Source organism: Podarcis vaucheri (genome assembly GCF_965113315.1).
Source record: "Podarcis vaucheri genome assembly, chromosome: 3".
Taxonomy (NCBI): domain Eukaryota; kingdom Metazoa; phylum Chordata; class Lepidosauria; order Squamata; family Lacertidae; genus Podarcis; species Podarcis vaucheri.
Window position 1 is genome coordinate 61383720 of NC_138761.1, and position 19036 is coordinate 61402755.

General features: G+C 38.8%; 1 protein-coding gene across 4 annotated transcripts in view; it reads right to left on the minus strand.

Moving 5' to 3' along the window:
* Positions 1–19036, minus strand: part of UTRN (utrophin) — a gene marked incomplete at its 3' end in the record, with an annotated part of 322774 nt that overhangs the window by 240024 nt on the left and 63714 nt on the right. For all 4 annotated transcript variants that reach the window (XM_082215859.1, XM_082215861.1, XM_082215860.1 and 1 more), the window contains exons 11-22: positions 18343–18524; positions 17667–17817; positions 16802–16921; positions 16196–16297; positions 12604–12711; positions 10233–10412; positions 9080–9255; positions 8257–8380; positions 6429–6516; positions 4929–5170; positions 4620–4800; positions 1241–1386 (exon numbers count right to left, since the gene is read on the minus strand). In XM_082215859.1, coding sequence (XP_082071985.1) covers positions 1241–1386; positions 4620–4800; positions 4929–5170; positions 6429–6516; positions 8257–8380; positions 9080–9255; positions 10233–10412; positions 12604–12711; positions 16196–16297; positions 16802–16921; positions 17667–17817; positions 18343–18524 — 1800 coding nt within the window. The remainder of the gene's footprint in view (positions 1–1240; positions 1387–4619; positions 4801–4928; positions 5171–6428; positions 6517–8256; positions 8381–9079; positions 9256–10232; positions 10413–12603; positions 12712–16195; positions 16298–16801; positions 16922–17666; positions 17818–18342; positions 18525–19036) is intronic.

Here is a 19036-nt window from a genome sequence, read left to right on the forward strand (position 1 = left end):
ATGTGGCCTTTGTGTCACCCAACAATATTTTCTTATGCCAAAATGGGGTTTGTGTCAATATAATTTCCAGAGCCACAAGGATTTTTTTTTCATGTGAATTCATTCAAAAGTCCTGATGTTTCTGTTGACAGGACAACAGGACATAAAATGAGGCTCCTAGGACCTCCAGCTTGCATGTCCAGCTGCTTCTATTACAACTCACAGGATAGTTGTTCTAGAGAAAAGTGAGGCAAAAGGTTTTCTGAGACAAATCTATTTATGGGTGGTGAATCCGTTAACTGCTGATCTGATCAAGTGATTTTCTATGCCCCACCCCCCAACCAAAAAACATGGCAGCAGTGGGGAAGAAATCCATAAACAGCTCTGAAATTGCACAAATATCTACTGAAGAAAGGAAGTACAGAAAAAAGAAGCAAGCAGGCCGCAGTTCCCCACTCCTGCCTCTTACCAGCTGGCATAGCATATCAATTGGCATGGCAAAGAAGAAATTGGCTCTCCTCCTGCAGGAAGGCATGATTTGCAGCCCTAATTCCCTACCATTGCATCCAACTGGCCAGCAATACATATCGAAGGGTGGGGTGAGCAAAAAGGATCAAACCTCCTTCTTTAGGCAGATACGCATGATTTGTAACCCAGGGAATGGGTCACAATCCATCAAGTTTGAAAACTTTGGTGTCAGGAAGCTATCTCAGCTGGCTACCCATGTGGGTCTCCCTAATATGGGTGGAGTGGCGTATTAGAATAATTTCCTCCACACTGATCTTTGTAAATGCATGTATGCGATACTATTTTAGGAAAGCTGTGTCCAGTTTTGTGGAACCTATTGTTGTCTAGTTCTTTCTTTCCCTCCCATATGCTCTGCAAGGACATGGAAGGTCTGATTGACTGCTAGGCAAAATAGCTTAGCTAACACTCGCTATTTTGCCTGAAACTATGGAAAAGGAAGCATGCATATTTTGAATGCATCACTCACATTAGGCCTGTGTTTTTCATACATCCACAACTATTTATACAACACAACACATGTTGCTTGTCACACCTATCTTACTGAGTAGCAGTTTTCACATATAAGCCTGTCAAAACTGTGGTAGAAGTCTAATTCTTCTCCGCACCCACCCCCCAATGGTACACACCAATGTTAGTCAGCTTAATTTAAAATGCAATGGCATAAAAAAGCCAAGCTGACTATAGACAGCTGCGTCTGAGTTTAAATTTGCTGAAGTGAAAAAATGGAACATACCTTTGTCTGCTGCAAGGCTCTCTCAACTTTACTAAAGTCATTCACTGTATTCATGACAGATTGTGCCTTGCTTTCCAAATCATTCAGCTCACCCTTCAGTTTTTTCAAAGCATCCAAATAGTCCTTAGAAGGCTGGCTTTCCAATTCTACTTTCAAAATAAAAATGTAATGGATATGAAAAAAAAATATTTATTTTTTTAAAAGCCATAAAGGGTGATTCAACATTCAGTCAGCAGAAGCATTTCAGCTTGCCCCAAAGAATGATATGCTCTCTCCTCTCACCGAATACTGTTCTTGGGGCTCTCCAGACCACCAGAGCTGATTTGTGAGGGGAAAGAGCACCTCACTAACACACCAGAGTTGTGTTGGCTGTGTTCAGGAGTAAAAGCAAGCCAAAAAATCTTGGCTTAAAACACAATATTGTGTGTGAGATGTATGCAGGTGCACACAGTCCAATTTGGCCCACTTTGCTTCTCCCTTCATGTGACCTGGTTTAAAAAAAGACTCAAGAAAGGGTTAGTTTAAGATTATGTCTGAATCAGGCATTGTGATTTGTTAGGATTGTGATTTGTTTCTCCCTAACAAGTTAAGATCACTAGTCAGTCTTAATGAACCCTAACACATTAGGGGAAAACAAACAACAATCCCAAAACCTGGGCATAACACTAAACTATCACCTTCCTGGTTTATCTGCTTGCATAAAGCGAGGCCACAGCAGGAGTGATTGGGCTGCTTGCACCAGCACATACACCTTATGATTAATCAAGTCAGATTCTTGGGTTTATTACTACATGTGAACATGGCCACCATATCGTTTTTGCCTTATTTAAAATAAAAGTTCTCCTCTTGACTGCATATGTGGGGTTGGCAGAGGTTCATCTAATGGAAATTATGCTGCAAAACAGGACAGAGACCCAACTCCCCTAGAAATGTTGCAAGGAACACTGCCAGTTGTACATGGAAGCCACTGAACATTTGGCTGAATGTGCTGCTTAAGTCACATCTATAATTACCACAAGAGTGACTTTGGATACCGATAATCCCTTCTTTTTATGAGGGAAGGCTAACGCATTTGAGGATTCTTAGTTTAGAAAAATGACAATTAAAGGGACACATCATATAGGCTTATAAAAATATCCATGCTGTGGAGTAAGAGATAGAATTTTCATCTGTCTCTCACAGACTCAAGAGTCATCCAGTTGAATTGACACAAAGCAGATACAGGATATACAAAATAACCTACTTCTCTGCACAATGCAAAGTTAATTTATGGAATTCAGTTCACTGCCACAAGATGCTATATCCATAGCTCAGGTGGCTGGGAAATGGCTTTAGGGAAATTCACAGAGAAGTGTTGCACAAATGGCTATTAGTCAAGATAGCCATATAGAATCTCCATGTTCAGAGGCGATAAATACTCAAGAACTCCATTTGCAAAAGTGGGTTGACCCAGCAGGGCCCTTATTATTATATATCAAGCATTAATCTTTTTGTCCTAAACCTCAATTGCCCTCCTGAATGTTTCTCTTTTATTCCACCAAATGCTGCAGGCTATAGCATTTACCTCAAGCATATTTTGACCTATATGTTCTGAACCAAGAAACTCCTACAATACTGTAAAAGCTCAGGTTATGCAGGAAACCAAAAGACGAAAGCAAGGATATATATATGATTATAAGAATCAATCACACTATCCAGTAAGTTTACCCTTTTTTTGGAAATTCTGGAGAAACATGATAAAAACATCAAGGTTAGTTTGAATAATGACAGTTTTCCTTTATATTAAACTACATATCTTTAAATCCCTAATTATGGAGTACAGCACTACGGTTAAGTTTTTTTTAAAAAAATAAAAAAAGCTTAAGGCAGCAATTGATAAATAACTGATTTTGCATTGTATTTCTGTGTTTGAAAACTGAAGGACAATGGTACAACATTGCACTTCTGAACTAACACTATGTTAAATAATAATATTTATATAATTCTTTTTGCTACTGCATTTCTCTGTTGAGGTGCTTCGGTTAAAAAATAAAAAAAGAACCAAATGATTATTCACCACAATATGGATGAAACTGTAATCCCTTTATTGGAGACCGGGAACAGAGCATTAATAGCCTGGCAGAAGCATAACTTGGCAGGAATAGACCAAAGGAGTTCACAAACTATTCTGCCACAATAGTACCTGAGCACATTTTTCTTAAAATACTATGGAATCTTCATTTTTCTCCATTACAAATATACAGTTATTACCTTGTGGACATAAAATCAAAACTGCATAAAAAATTAAACATCAAACTGACACCAGTTGCCTGTGTATTAATCTGTTCAAATTTATGCTATGCATCCTTAACACACCATGAAGTTCACTTTTCAAGTTTGAAAGAAAGCTATCAGGCCTGGTGGGATAATAAATATAAAGAATCTAAACATTTCATTCCATCAATGGAAAGAGCTTCTGTCAATGGAACTCTTCGTCATTTACAGAATGGAGCATTTGACTTCAGATCCAAACGTACAGAAATACAAAGGAGCACAGGCAAATACTAACTGCATGGAAAAGCTGGGACCTAAAGCAACATTAAGTAGTTGTGTAAGTTTACGTGTATTGAAATTTTGGTTTCACTGGAGTGTTACATTGACACTTACATTTTAAGCGTCTATTGATGATTTTAAGCAGTATTTTTTAAAGTATGGCGTTCATTTAGTTGCCTGAAGCAAATATCTGATCTGGCAGGATATAAATTAAATTATCATAGCAGTAATTTCACTAAAGTCTTCCTGTCCAAGGACAGTGAAAGAGAAGACAGTTCCTGTGTTTTTGACATACTGGATGGCTTCATACATTATACATAAAACTAAGCGCTACTATTTTAGACAGTGATATTTAAATGCTCTCTACATAGACCCCCCCCCAATAGCATGAGACTGGTAAACTGACCTTGAAATAAATAATGCTGAAAGATAAATTTGTCTCTTTAAAATGTTGTTAAGTTATATATGCAGAAACAGCATATACATCTTTTTTACATCTCTGTAGGCAATTCAGTGTTTTCCTGTTTTTCTCTGAACCACCTTCAGAATTAGTGGCATTTATAAATGACCTGCATCCAAAAAGTAGCAATCTAGGCACTGCTTTTATGAAGAAAATGATTTTGTTATATAGCAAGCAGAGAAAACAGAAATTGCGCTTATTCCTTTATGAGGAGCTACAAAATCTATGCCATGCTTCTAGCGAGACTATATAATTTATACACAGAATCTGTGGTGAACACAAAGCAGCAATTCTAAGGTTTTTGCTACAAGCAAAAAAATAGCAATATATTGTAAGCGGGTAAGTGTTTTTTTAAAAAACACATCCACATGTTAAATAAAAACACACCTTTCTTCACTTGCTGTGACAGACCCTCCAGTTTCTGTTGAACAGACTTGAAGCGATCATTCAAAGACTTTATGTTTTCCTCAATAAAGTCTGGAGCACCCGGCTGGGATGCAAGGACCTTGCCCTGGGTTTTCAGCTGTTCAATCCAGGGACTCAGACTTAATAGGTCAGCATGTTCCCTCTGTGAAAGTTAAGTATAAGCACACACACACAAGCATTAACATCATTTAAACAACACTGGGTTCCTACCACTGTAGGTTCAGTTTATAATTCCATTTTGTTTATGCATCTCGCAATGAACAAGTTTACCTGGCAGAACTCCTTTAGAGTTGTTAAAGGTTGCTGTTGCAATGATGGAGCAGAGTTTTCCTTCAGCCATAATTCTTTATCACTCAAAGTCTTATCAAGCTCACCCATTTCCCTAAAATAAATGTTTACTTCATCCTGGCATTGCACTTTTCTTGCAACTTCTTCCAAGTGCCGGCCTGCCCTTTTCCACTCTGCCAACAGTTTCTCGAGGGCATTTGCTACATCTTCAGTAGGAAGCCCTTCTGAACAAGCAAAAGAAATAAAAACTGTTTTGATATGCAGTATTCACCAACACAACGATACATGCTTCTCTTATAAGCTTACTTAGATCAGGCTCAATAGTAACAATGGTTTCCTTGTCAATCACTTGCAAACTGTAACATAGGGAATAATTTAAGTTCACCCGCATTCCTTTTTTTAAATAAAAATAAAAAAATGCTCCTTTTTACAACCATCGCCTGACATTCAGTTTCATTTTAATTGCACAAATCTTCCCCAGCTACCTAGTGAAAAGAAGCATCTCACTAGGAATTCAGCAGTTCATAACTGTGCCTTTTCATGATAATAGGTATATATTGGAGGCAGAGCAGAATCCAAATACAGATGTAATTAACATATAATGGACCTGTTCAAGTATAGATGCCTACAGAATCTCCCCTTGTGTGCCAGCCCTAAGTAAGCTGCTCTGAGTGCCTTAGAGAGTACCTTGCTCTGAGCACATGGGTGGATGAGCATGGCATAAATCCAATAAATGAACATGCCAAGAATCAAACGGGATGTAATATAAATATGTTCTTCTCCTGTCCCCTTCCACAGGAGATCTGGAGTATGACATCATCATCATCATTCTCCACCCATCTGGCTGGCACTATGGGCGGCTTACAGCATATATAAAACATAGTAAAATATCAAACATTAAAAACTTCCCAATACAGCCTTCAGTTGTCTTCTAAGAGTTATGTAGTTCTTTATAGCCTTGAAATCTGAAGGGAGGGTGTTCCGCAGGAAGGGCGCCATTACCGAGAAATGGGCCTTTTCAGTGGCAGTTTCCTGCTTGTGGAATGCTCTCCCCAGAGAAGGCTCGCCTAACACTACCTTTGCCTAGTTTTAGGCACCAGGCAATTTTTTTTTCCTACCTGGGCTTTTGGCCCTTGATCTGGGTGATTTTTAAAGTATTTCTGGCCTCTTTTGGTGGGGCAGGATTTGCTAGTCTTTTATTTGTATAGATGTCATTTCCATGAATATAGTGACTTAACAATAGTAATAATTCTGGAATTAAGATGGACTATAATCAAGTTATCTTAATAAGAAATCAATGATTTCAACTCACTAACTCTAGAATGTCTTTTGAGGTCTTACAGCTTTCAGTGCAGGAGAAACTGGTGCTTTCATAAATTTCAGTTATTGTAATTCTGGTGTTTTTTGTAGCTTCTGGAAACTCAAAGTTTTGACAAGAGCAAGTAATGCAAAGTACTTGCATCATGCTATTATTATGATTACCTTTTCTCATTTGGTCCATCAGATTTTCTCCAACCTGGTTCAGTTCATTCAATGTTTTCTTTTTTTCAGTCCTTTCTTTTTCTATTGCCTGTTAATAAAAAATAAAATAAAAATCAACACTGAAAGTAAAAACCTATCTGTTAAAAAAGTAACTGGTTTGGCCTCATAAATTGCCTAGATATGAGTCCACCTAGGAGCCTTCTGTGAGCTCCTAATCCAGTCTTCAAAAGGGTGGAAAGTAAGGGTAATTTATAGTAAAATAACAAATTAATGCTGTAGTTCTATGCATAATTACCTGCAAGTAAGTATCATTCAACAGATACTTATTTATGATTAGGCATGTATAGAACACATTCGATGGGATGAGAATGCTTTAAAGTCAATAGTAACCTATTTTGAAATATTTTCCATGAACATATAAACATAACTATCTATAAATAAATGAGAATCTTTAGGCATTATAGCTCTCCATAATCCTCACATCTTTTCTGGTATCCTCTCGGGCCTTTTGTCTCCATCCCCATTCTTTATTTATCATTTTCTACATTTTAGTCTTCCAGATTAGATACAGTGGTACCTTGGGTTAAGTACTTAATTCGTTCCAGAGGTCTGTTCTTAACCTGAAACTGTTCTTAACCTGAGGTACCACTTTAGCAAATGGGGCCTCCCGCCACGCCGCCACCATGGGATTTCTGTTCTCATCCTGAAGCAAAGTTCTTAACACGAGGTAATATTTCTGGGTTAGCGGAGTCTGTAACCTGAAGCGTACGTAACCTGAAGCATATGTAACCCGAGCTACCATTGTAGTCAAAGAAAACTTCTCTATCTCATTGGACCCATGCTGCCATACAGAGAAATCATGCTGGCACAGGCTTTAGATCAAGTCTTTGCAAAGTAACACAATACAGAACACGGACTGAAAGCTCTTCCGGTTCATGGAAAAAGAGTATATTAAGAAAGGCAAGTATCAAATCCACTAACTGTGCCTTCTGAATAATCCTGAACATAAAAATTGTTGCAACAAGTAGCTTGACACTTCTCTGGCAGCATTCTAGTATGTAGCCTTTTACAAGGACATCTGTTATATTAAACTATAGAATTTAGCAATGATCCAGATAAGAGACATAAGTTTCATCAAGGATTAAAGCAAACCAAAAAATACTTTTAAATTCTCAGGCACAATGCATTGCAAGGACTAAGGGGGGAGGGGGGGAGAAACTCCCCATGAGTCATACAATTTTATTCTGTCTGACAACGTGTGAAATCTATTTCATATGGGATGTACTTTCAGGTTTCTCTGTGGTGGTGTAATTAATTAAGCTATTTAAAGTTAACTTACACAGGCATTAACAAGACTCCAATTATCTAAGCCACAGAATACTTTGATCTCTGGTCTTCACAGGGTATGTGGAAAGGTTATTAGATGCCTCTCTGGGCTGAAATCAAGACTTTGCCATGGTTCTCAGTTTTACAGAAATATCAGGGGAGAATTCCTGCTGGGTCCATTTCTAAGAATAAATTGTCTTTAAAATGTGCTACAACTCACAATGTGCAGCTTCCTCTTCTAAAACGAAAATGGAAAATAGTATGAGGAGGGGGAAAGGAAAGGAAATGCCCATTAAAGCTCTAAGGATGTCCTGCCACAACTTCAACAGTATTGTTTATAACCACTATAGAGGACTGAACCTTGGCCAAACTCTAAAGATTTTTAATAATGGAACTTAATCCACAGGAAGCTACCAGATCAGACTCTACCCCCAACTGTCAGCAAGCTTAAGCTGACAAAATAACCTTTTCAGTGAAAATGCCTCCCCGTTTCTCACTTTACCTTCAGTTTCTCTTTCATGTCTGAAGTCTCTCTCATCTTCCTGTACTCTTTGATCTCTATGGCCTGAATGGCAGCTTTTGATTTCAAAATCCAGTTCAACAGCTCAGCAATTTCAGAATCAAGCCTAGTATAAGAGATTGAATAATATTTTCTTATATTTCTTCTCCATTCAGTCATCATCTTTTTATCTTAAAATGCAACCCTCAGTCTACCCCGTTCATGCACATAAAATGTTTTCTAGCGTAGTCTTGAATGCTTGAAGAATCCTCAGATTTTACCAGATCGGCAATATAGCACTCGCTTGGCTTCCTGTGCCAAACTGTAGTGATCTCTAAGGAAAGAGGGGCAAAATAACTGTTGCTTCATGTACTCTCTATCACCTGTACCTAGAGTCAGGCCAGCCTAGAGAGGGCAGATGAAGCAACTGCTACAATGACTTGCTGTGTTTCCCTGACCTAGAGCAAAACAGTGGACTGTGAATGGTTGCTGCACCTGCTCAGTCACTGATTTTCTCTCAGCAGAAGAAATGGGCTGCAGTACTTTGAGACCAAAAGGAGCCACACAGAGGGCAGCAGTGGAGAAGAGTGGGGAACAACAAACATTTACTGTACATGCGCTGAGCAGCCTACCCACCTAAATACCCATCCTTCTATCCTTATTTGCAAGACTGCAGATAATTTTTCATACAGAGTTCTAAATAGGACAAAAAAAAAACCAGCAGTATTTTACCACGCTGCTTTTTTTTACCATGCACTGTGTGAAAATGAGACAACTCATTGCCTCTTGATTGAGAAAACACAACTACAATGAAAAAAAAACTCACTTTTTCTTTGCTTCAGTATCAAGGCAGGCTTGTCTTTTCTTTGATGGAGGTAGAGGTGGAACAAATTCTTCCTCTTTGGGATGTTTAACTGTTCTTTGCTCTTTAAAAAGGACGGTTTCTGTGATTACTTTCTGTGAAATCTGGGCTGGTTCAGCATTTGCAACTGCCTGAGTAACCTTAAGGGGTAAATTGAACAGGACATCAATGTTGATATGAAATTATACAATATGCCATCTTTGTACAAGAGATAAATGCAGCTAATAATAACAGTAACACTAATCACTTTAGATATGATTCAGATGAAGTTAAGTGGTTTTAGACCAATTAATTTCACTGAGAACATTAAGCATGTGATTTACTGCCTTCCACTGGTTTTGAAGGAACTTAAACAGCACCTTCATTCGTTTTTTTTATCCTGGCTCTTCCCTCTGAAGAGCTCAGGGTTGGATAAATGGTCACACATTAGCCTTTTATCCTTATACCAACATGAGGTTAGTTATCCTGAGAGACGGTAACTGGGTCAAGGTCACACGGTCACTGTCCAGCCCATCACTGACTCTACACTGGTCCAGAATTATCTTTATAAGTCAAGATGCAAACAAGCTTCATGCAGCCACATGTAGCCACTTCACTCCTCTCTTTGCTTGCAAACAAACCAAGAAGTCTAGTTTAACCTTAGCTTCCAATTATGTCCAGACTGGAAAACTATGGTTAATAGCTTCCAAAAAGCTAGGAGACAAAGCAATTGACAAATAAACTTTACTTAAGTGCAGTAGATGTGAGGTTTGCTCAGTCTGTTTATTAAACTGAGATATGATCATCTTGCTTGTGATTTTTTAAAGGATGCTTCTGGGACACTTCATAGTCTGTTTTGCACAGGACTATTTTGAATTACTCAGCCAACTCACTATTCAACTTGTCTCTAAATCAAGTGCAGATTAGAATTAGACTTTCCGATTTTCTAATCAGATTAGAAATGAAGCCTGAAAAGGACCGATTTACTTCCTCCCCCCTGCCCCTCCTTTTTTATTTTAAACACCTTTAAGAAAAGACCTTCAGGCTTCTTTATTAGTTTTACTTTTATAGGTCAACATTCATGTACCAGTGAAAGGCATTTGGAAGGTGTAAAGGGATAGTAATATTTTTATGGTACCTGAGTGGAGTAATCCTCAAGTTTCTGAACTAAACTGTCCCACTTCTGTGTTAGTTCTTCCAGATCGCTGTCAATTTTCTTCAGTGCCTTCTTGTTGTTGAGAAGTTGTGCCACATCCTGGGACACCTCATTCAGCTGTTCTAATGTTCGACGCTTCATTTCCATATCTTCTTTGAGAATCTGACATTGTGAAACAAGAGCAGCAATTCCCTTTTAAAGGCACAATTCTGCTCATATTTCCCAGGCTAATAAGGTATATTCTTAGAAAATAAAATTGTGAAAATGTCCATAATGTCCATAATAGTTTTGCTGTAGTTTTTTTTTTATACATTTGCTAAAATACTATGCCTGTTCAGGTATTCAGTATCTATGTACCATCTCTGTGAAAAAGCCAGCAGGAATGCCCTTGACATGTGTGCTAGCCATGCCCACCTCAGCCAAATCATGATTAGCAACACAGAATCGTAGAACTGTAGAGGTGGAGGGGACCCCATGGGTCATCTAGTCCAACCCCCTGCAAAAATGCAGGAATCTCAACTAAAGCATCCATGACAGAAGGCCATCCAACCTCTGCTTTAAAACCTCCAATGAAGGAGAACCCACAAACTCCTAAGAGAGTCAGGATTACCTGAACGGGGCGCTGCTTCTCCATGCCTAAAGTCTCAACTAGGAGAGGAACCCTGATTGGTCAGCATTTCGGTCCCCATGCTGAAAACCTTACACTATGACTAATACCAATTGTGCATTATAGCCAGGGTTGTGACCAGCATGTGATGCATGCCCTGTGCATTTCCACTGGCCCCTTCACACTCTGTACCCACAAGCTTTGGTTTCACTGAAAACCAAATGAAGCTATTGTCAAGATTCAGAAGTCCTAAGGCAAACACAGAAATTTTGAAGCATTTGTGGAGCTTTGCACGTGACAAGGGGCTTCTCCATTTACTTCATCACTGAGAACAATATTACACAGTCTCCCTTTTACTTTCCCCCTTGAAGTAAAAGGGAAATTGCTTGCTTGAGTGAAAGCTGTGGCCGCTTCAAAAACCAAGAAAGCTCAAGATCACGATTTGTGTATACAGCAGATTGGGCTGAGGAACCTGTGGCCCTCCAGATGTCACTACACTCTAAATCCCACCAGCTCAAGCCAGCATGGCCAACAATCAGGGGTGATAGGAGTTGGTGTTGAGCAACATCCCACAAGTCACAAGTTCTCCATTCCTGGAACAGAATTATTAGGTACAGTGGTGCCCCGCAAGACGAATGCCTCGCAAGACGGAAAACTCGCTAGACGAAAGAATTTTCCGTTTTGGAGGTGCTTCACAAAACGAATTTCCTATGGGCTTGCTTCGCAAGACGACAATGTCTTGCGAGTTCCTGCTGGTTTTTTTCCTCCCCCCCTTTTTCTAAGCCGCTAAGCCGCTTATCAGCTGATCCGATCAGCAGATAAGCCGCTAAAAGCCGCTAATAGCGCTAATCCGCTAATCTGTCAAGACGAAAAAACCGCTAGACGAAGAGAATCACAGAACGGATTCTTTTCATCTTGCGAGCACCACTGTACTTATCTACTGCAGCATCACATAGTCTTAAGGAGGGCCTTCTCCCACATCAATTTGCCCATGCATTAAGATTAGAAGATGCCCTCCATTTTCCATCTTTAGGAGAAGCACATCATGTATTTATAAAAGATAGGAGCTTCTTTCTCATATGTCCTCAGCTGTAGACAGGGGTACTCTTGGCACCAACAATGTATGTTCTTTAGAACCAGATTAAAACATTTTCTATTCGCCCAGGCATTTTAAGTTATGTTACTTTCAGCTGGTTGAGTGGTTTTATGCCTCTTAATTGTATTGTATTGCTGGTTCTGTTACGTAATGCAAATAATGTAAGGTACCGGTAGATTTTTAAATATCTTTGCAAATTTCCATCATTCACCTGAACACTGTAATTCAGGTGTTCTAGTGTCAGATGTTTCATTCTCATATCTCCTTTGAGAATCTGGTGGTGAGACCACAGTATCCACAAGAATTTATCTTGGACTACTGCCTTTATACTTGCTTTTCAATAAGCACCATTTTCAATTTGTACACTCTCTAGCACATTTGCATGAACTGAACAGTCACATGCTTTTCACAAAATAGCATGTTGTGATTTTCACACTGCATTCTTCAGCTATGAGTGAAACCCACAAGTATTAACCTATGTCTTTGGAAAGTAATTTGAAAACTTGGTAGACCATGAAATTAGCACTAGGATGAAACAAGGATGATACTCTAGCACTGAAGAAAATGCCCAATTGACAATAGGGAGTAGAACAGGATGAAACATTTAGGGTTTTAATGCTATTTCCAAATGCAAACCAAGTAATACTCACTGCCAGCTTTCGAACATTCACACCAAGCTCTTTTTGATCTTTGAAGTTGCTTGTTTGCACTTGGTTTAAACTATCTTCTTTCTCAATTAGCCAGGCTTTCAATAAACACTGCACAAGAGACAACACATTTAAAAAAAAACACACACCAAGAGAATATTTACACAATTCCCCTGCATTTTATTTTTATTTATTAAATTTGTATACCGCCCTCTATCCATAGATCTCAGGGCAATTCACCACATAAAAATACAATATAAAAACACAAAATACATTATGAAAACAGTAACAAAAGGGGGGAAACCAATAACCCCCTCTCCCTCCCACAAACACATTTAAAAGGGTTGTAAGATATTTAAGATGTTAATCAGCCAAAGGCCTGGTTGAAGAACTTTTTTGCCCGGTGCCTAAAGGTGTATAATGAAGGTGCCAGCCAAACCTCCCTGGGGAGAGCATTTCATAAATGGGGAGCCACTGCAGAAAAGCCTTCTTTTAATGTTGCCACCCTCCAGACCTTCCATCGAAATAAGGTCTCAGATGGTGATCTCAGGGTCTGGCTAGGTTCATATGGAGAGAGACGGTCCTTGAGGTACTGCAGTTCTGAGCCATTTGAGGCTATATTTTGTTAATCATCTTCATCATTGTACCTTAATTGCAACACTAGACTCAAAATTAATTAAATTAATTAACTAGACTCAAAATTAATTAAATCTACCCGGGGAGATTATTTTGTAACTTTTTAGTATCCGTAGCAGATATTTTTCCTCACTTCTATAATGGCATGTTTAGAAGACAATATTTACTTCTGCAAACCAAGAACCAACTTAAAGGGTCATAGCTGTCCTATTCTATCTACTCAGCAAGCAACAAATTTTGTCCTTAAAGAACCAAGGCAGAAACTAAGCCTCCCACTCCAATCACTGAAGTAAGTAATCCATCAAATGTATCTATTAGTGTTCTTTATTGGGACTGGACTATTTCCAAATACTCTAAATTCATAGAAAGAGCTAGTATTAGTAATCCTAGTAAGAGCTACACTCAGCTACAGAAAGGAACTAAGACACAACTTTTTGCATTCTTGTGAAAAATCACACAAGTTTCTTCAAACAGAATATTTTATACTGAACTGACACAGACCGTACCCTCCAACATTTCTCTGATGAAAATAGGGACGCCCCATTCCATATTGATAATTTTACTATTTCTACCCCACACATCTTACTGGGTGGCCCTAGCCACTCTGGGCAGATTCCAACATATATAAAAACATAATAAAACAATAAACATTAAACAAACTTCCCTATACGGGATTGCCTTCAGATGGCTCAGGGGTCAGAAAACTCCATACCCTCCAACATTTCTCCAATGAAAATAGGGACATACTAAGGAAAAATGGAACATTCCGGGATAAAATCAGAAACCTGGACAGCTTCTCTAAATCAAGGATGTCCCTGGAAAATAGGGGCACTTGGAGAGTCTATCAGACTTATAAATATGAACAACTGAGCTTTGCTAACAGCTGCCAAAATACATTTCCTTTAAAAAACCCCAGAAAGGCTATAATTATCACTGAGTAAAGAAGTTAAGTGGCAGTGTTTGAAGATAATTTTCCCGAATGATTTAACATTTGCTGACTTTACAATCTACCTCCCCAAAAACATCAAGGGCACTATACATCCTAAGGTATCTCTTTGCTGTTCATCCATTCAACTAGGAAACCTCAGCCAATGAGTTGTTTCAATTATTTTTTCACCACTAACAAATCATTTTAAAAGATCTACACAACACTGTTGGGGCATACAGTGAAGCAATTTGCCTGTATGTTGTTGTTTTTAGAAATAGCTTGCATAAACTGGAGAAGCTGGTAATTAAGGGGATTTTGAAGTGCAAATGCTGCCCAAGGCTCTTTGGGGAAATAACAGGGCAGAAATGCAATGAAAGAAACAGGGCTCAAGATAAGACTATGCAGACAAAGGCAATCTGAGTTACCCAGAGGTGATGGTGTCACTAATGGTGTCCCTTGACCTTTAATTTTCTTCTATACAAGTGAAGGATTTGTGTTCATTTCAGTTGGGACTTAGAATACTGCTCTTGTGGATACAATAATGGCAAGGGCAAAACCTGCCTTCTGCAACCAACACTGACTCACCCAGTCCTCTATGATTGGTAATACGCACACTAGCCTTTGAAATCTATAAGACCACCTCTCTAGATAGAAAGAGGCACAACAGTAGAGGATTACATCTGTTATTTTATCCTATTATATTAATCTCAAATGGGATTAATTTAATCTGATTAATTTAGCAGTTTGATCCCAATGTGATCCATAACGGGGCCAACTGCATACAGAGAAGAGGCCACAATCATATGGATACAGTGATTACTCAGCCCCAGTCTACTAAAATTAATAATGCTCAGCTACTTCCTTTTAGTTAAATTTGTCACTGGTCGTAAAACATACTGTTTGTAACATACCGGATACTGTTTATATATATTAGCTTGATTTATACTCTGGGATACAAGTAGGCAAATTGCTCCCCACCTCTCACCCATAATGTAGATGACTAGTCACTGACAGCAAACAAAGCAGCGAGGTTTAGCAATGAAGGTTGTTGCACCATGAGCTTATAAATCCTTCTTAACGCATTATACTTAAAGTTCACACCCAGGAAGGACCTGTATCTATATACAATAAAAATCACTTCTATTGTTCGGGGGGGAGGGGAATCATAAATGAAACAAACATGCTTTCCCCCAATAGCAAATTTTATTTAAGCACATCCACAAACAGTGGAATGCTGTACTGCAAAAGCCAAGGGGTCCATGCCCAGTTACAAATAAAACTTGTAGCAGCTTGGGCCGAAGTATCCCTGATGGTGCATTTTTTATTGCACTACTCATAATGGCAGCTGACAACTGGCCTGAGATCTATATCTGAAGAACTGAAAGGCTATAATTTTAGTATTTAATTTTATGTAACAAGTTTTTCCCCCTAAAAAAGCAGTTTGAACTAAAGAAACACAATTTATTTTAATACTCTTTTACAAGAGTTTAAGGGTGTTCCTGAAAACTTGTACAATAGCCTAACTCTCTTTCCCCATAACTGTCTCAATCGTAACATGGCCTTATAAATAATTACATAAAAATTACATTAAAATGTAAGAAGAGTCGAAAGGCCTATTTATGCACACCTTTCTGTTCTCAAAGTGGCCAGCCAGATACTTATGGGAAGCCTGCAAGCAGGACATGAATGCAACAGCATTCTCCCCACTCATGTTTCCTAGCAACTGATAAGAGTTTGAATTTGTCTAATTGCCTTTCAAAACTTTTCAAGTTGGTGACCTTTGTTACATTTTATGGTAGTGAATTCCAAAGTTTAACTATGCGCTGGTGTATTGCTTTTTTCCAGTTCTGAATCTTCCAAAATATTTCAGCTTCACTGAATGACCTCAGGTTCTGTCAGCAATATACACTGGTAACAGACCAGTCCATAACAAATTGAATGAATACCTTTGGGTAGGAATACAAGCAAGTTCAGAAAGCTGATTTACTCTTTTTAAAAATAAGTACACTGGAGAAAATAAACAAGTTTTACCTGCTCTTCCAATAGCTCCTGCCATAAGATATTGAGCTCCTGTAGTTTGAGCCACCGTTCCTCAGTCCAGCGACAAACTGCTGTCCATCGTTCACCAAGCACCTGCAGACAATTAAAGAAATTTCTGAAACAATGCATTCCCCTTTGAAAGCAGATGGAAAATACAAACATATAGGGTGGGATTTAGCTAATGAGTCCCAGCAGCAGAAGCCGTGCACAATGGGGCTACACCCCCTTTTCTTCCTTTGGCATTATGTATGCCAAATATTATGTATGCCATTATGTATGCCAAATATGTATGCACATATTTTTCTTTAAAGTAAGTTGCTTGAAGACTTTCAGGTGACAAGCATCTAATAAGTCTACTAAATAAATAAATAAATAAAGTCTAATAAATAAATGTTGCTTGCTTGCCTGGAGTACAGAGAGCATTGGGTGAATGTGTGTAGAAAGAAACCTACAGTACAAAGGTAAGATTCATATTCATTGCTCCATCTAGGTTTGCCCTGCCCATGTGGGCCCCCATAAGGAGATGTGGCCCTTTGGTTGAAAAATGTTCCACATTTTTCCCACACAGAGAATTATTAAATCAAGACATCCACTCACCTGCAATTGATCTTCTAGGATAGCTGTGGCACTTTCACCACTGTTTTCGTCAACAATGACCACCATGTGAGTCAATGAGTTTACTTTAACCTGCTCTGCTTCAAGATCATTTTGTAGCCCCTGAAAGCGTTGATTAAATTGTTACGAAGACCAGACATAACACTGTATTGTTTTGCTAGTGCCAGCTGCTTGATTTTGTTTAAGCAAATATTTTCCTAATGAGCCACGACTGTTTAGCCACAACCACTCTAAACAGCCTCTGCTGCTTCTGGCCACATCCCACACAATATGTATAGTAACAAAATTATTTTCACCAATGCAACCTTATCTTGCATATGTGCTCATTAAGTCATTTCTTGCAAGTGAAGATCCCCACATTCATTTGACATGTCTAGTCACATGAAAATGCTAGCTTAGTACTCTGGGCCACATTGAAGAGTGGGTGGCAGGAAGAACATTTCCTCTGTGTCAACACTTTTGGGTGCTTAAAAAGACACCTCTCCTCTGTGTCAAAAGCACTGTGTCAAAAGGAATATTCACACATACCCCAGAACTACTAAGTAATATTACACAAGATCAGTCATATGAAAAATCCCCTAAGTTCTATCCAGAAGTTTTAATGGCAACACTCAATGCTCCACAAAGTTTCAAGGAAGCCAAGAAGTAAAATGTACTTCCAAAAAAATACAGTTCCTGAACTTCACTATACATGGCACAATGCCACAGTACACATGAAGGTCTAAATCTTATTTTAAAAGATGAGTTTCTATATTAACAATTCCATCCAAAGGAAACCAGGAAATCTGAGCTGTTGCAGACTATTTTTTCACTCTATCATGCTTATTACAGTAAGGGGTAAAAATACTTTATGTTCATCCATCTGCTGTTGAAAGGACTCCAAGTCTTCAGCGAAGCACTGAGATTCCATCTTTTGAATGCGTCCTTCTGTAACAGTCAACCAGTCGGACAGCTGCTGCAGTTGTTTCTTCTGTAGCTCCATCAATACATCATGGAGGCTGATCATGTCAAAAACACAATGAATTCTTTTTAATGTCACTTTTAAAATGAGATTTGATGTTAAAGTAACAGTGCAATCCTCAGAATTGAGTCCCACTGTATTCCTTAAGTCTTACTCATAAGTAAGTACTCAAAAGATTGCAGCCTACATGAGTTGGTCAAAAGAAAAGCAACATGTTTGGAAAGTGGGCCTGAAACTCTAGTCACATTTATTAGGAACTATGTTTTAAAGCAACACATAAGCCTGTATTGAACACAGAATCTGAAATACTACATTTTCATACAAAGAGCCACAGTTTAGTTTTGTGTTCATGTTAGTGTCTTGGGCGCAAAACTATTTACTACTTTATTTCCTTTTTCCTGAGCTCATTTAGATGTGCTTCCAGGCTGAATTTAGTGTTGTGATGCATTAAGTTTATTCTAAAAACTGTTCAGTCCGCAAGGGGTTGGGTCGGAGGGGTTGACACATAACGTGTCCCATTGGAACTGGAATCTAGTCTGTGCATGTTCAGGGTGTCACTCACTGGGACTGCCGATCCATACTGTCTACTCTGAGAGCCTCCCATCTGGAATTCAGCAATGACATTTGTTCCTGGATTTCACTTTCCTCCTCCTCTGAAAGATTGCCCTGGGCTAACAATTGATTGCCAGCCTGCAGCACGCTACCCACACTGCTCTGGTGTGCTGTCAACTCCATCATAAAAGCCTAGGAAAAAAGATTAAACAAGTCAGATCAATCTGATCTCTCACCATGCATAATTTTAATAATTGCATGGAATTTACAAGACTTTTAATAAACAGCAAATTGGAAATTGGAACGCCACAGAAATGGCTAGGATCAATAAAGAAACAAGCAAAAAAAAAAAAGATGCTAAGGTGTTTCTCTCCTCATCAGGAAGCTAAAAATAGAAATAAAATAATCAAATCAACAGTGTGATTAGTTTTCCATTACTGTGGGAACCTCAGGTTCATGCTTCTTCTATGACAGCCTGAAATGCTTTGGGACGGGGAGCCAACAAAATTAATCACATAGGACTGATAATGCCAAGGTTGCAGGTTCGAACCATGTGCAGAAGAGCTGCATATTCCTCCATTGCAGGGGGTTGGACTAGATGATCCTCAGGGTCCTCTACAACTCTACAATTTTGTGATTCTATGATTAACTCTTCCATGCTTGCATGTTCTTTAAAGTAGCTCTGTTTCCAGGTGCTGAGGGAC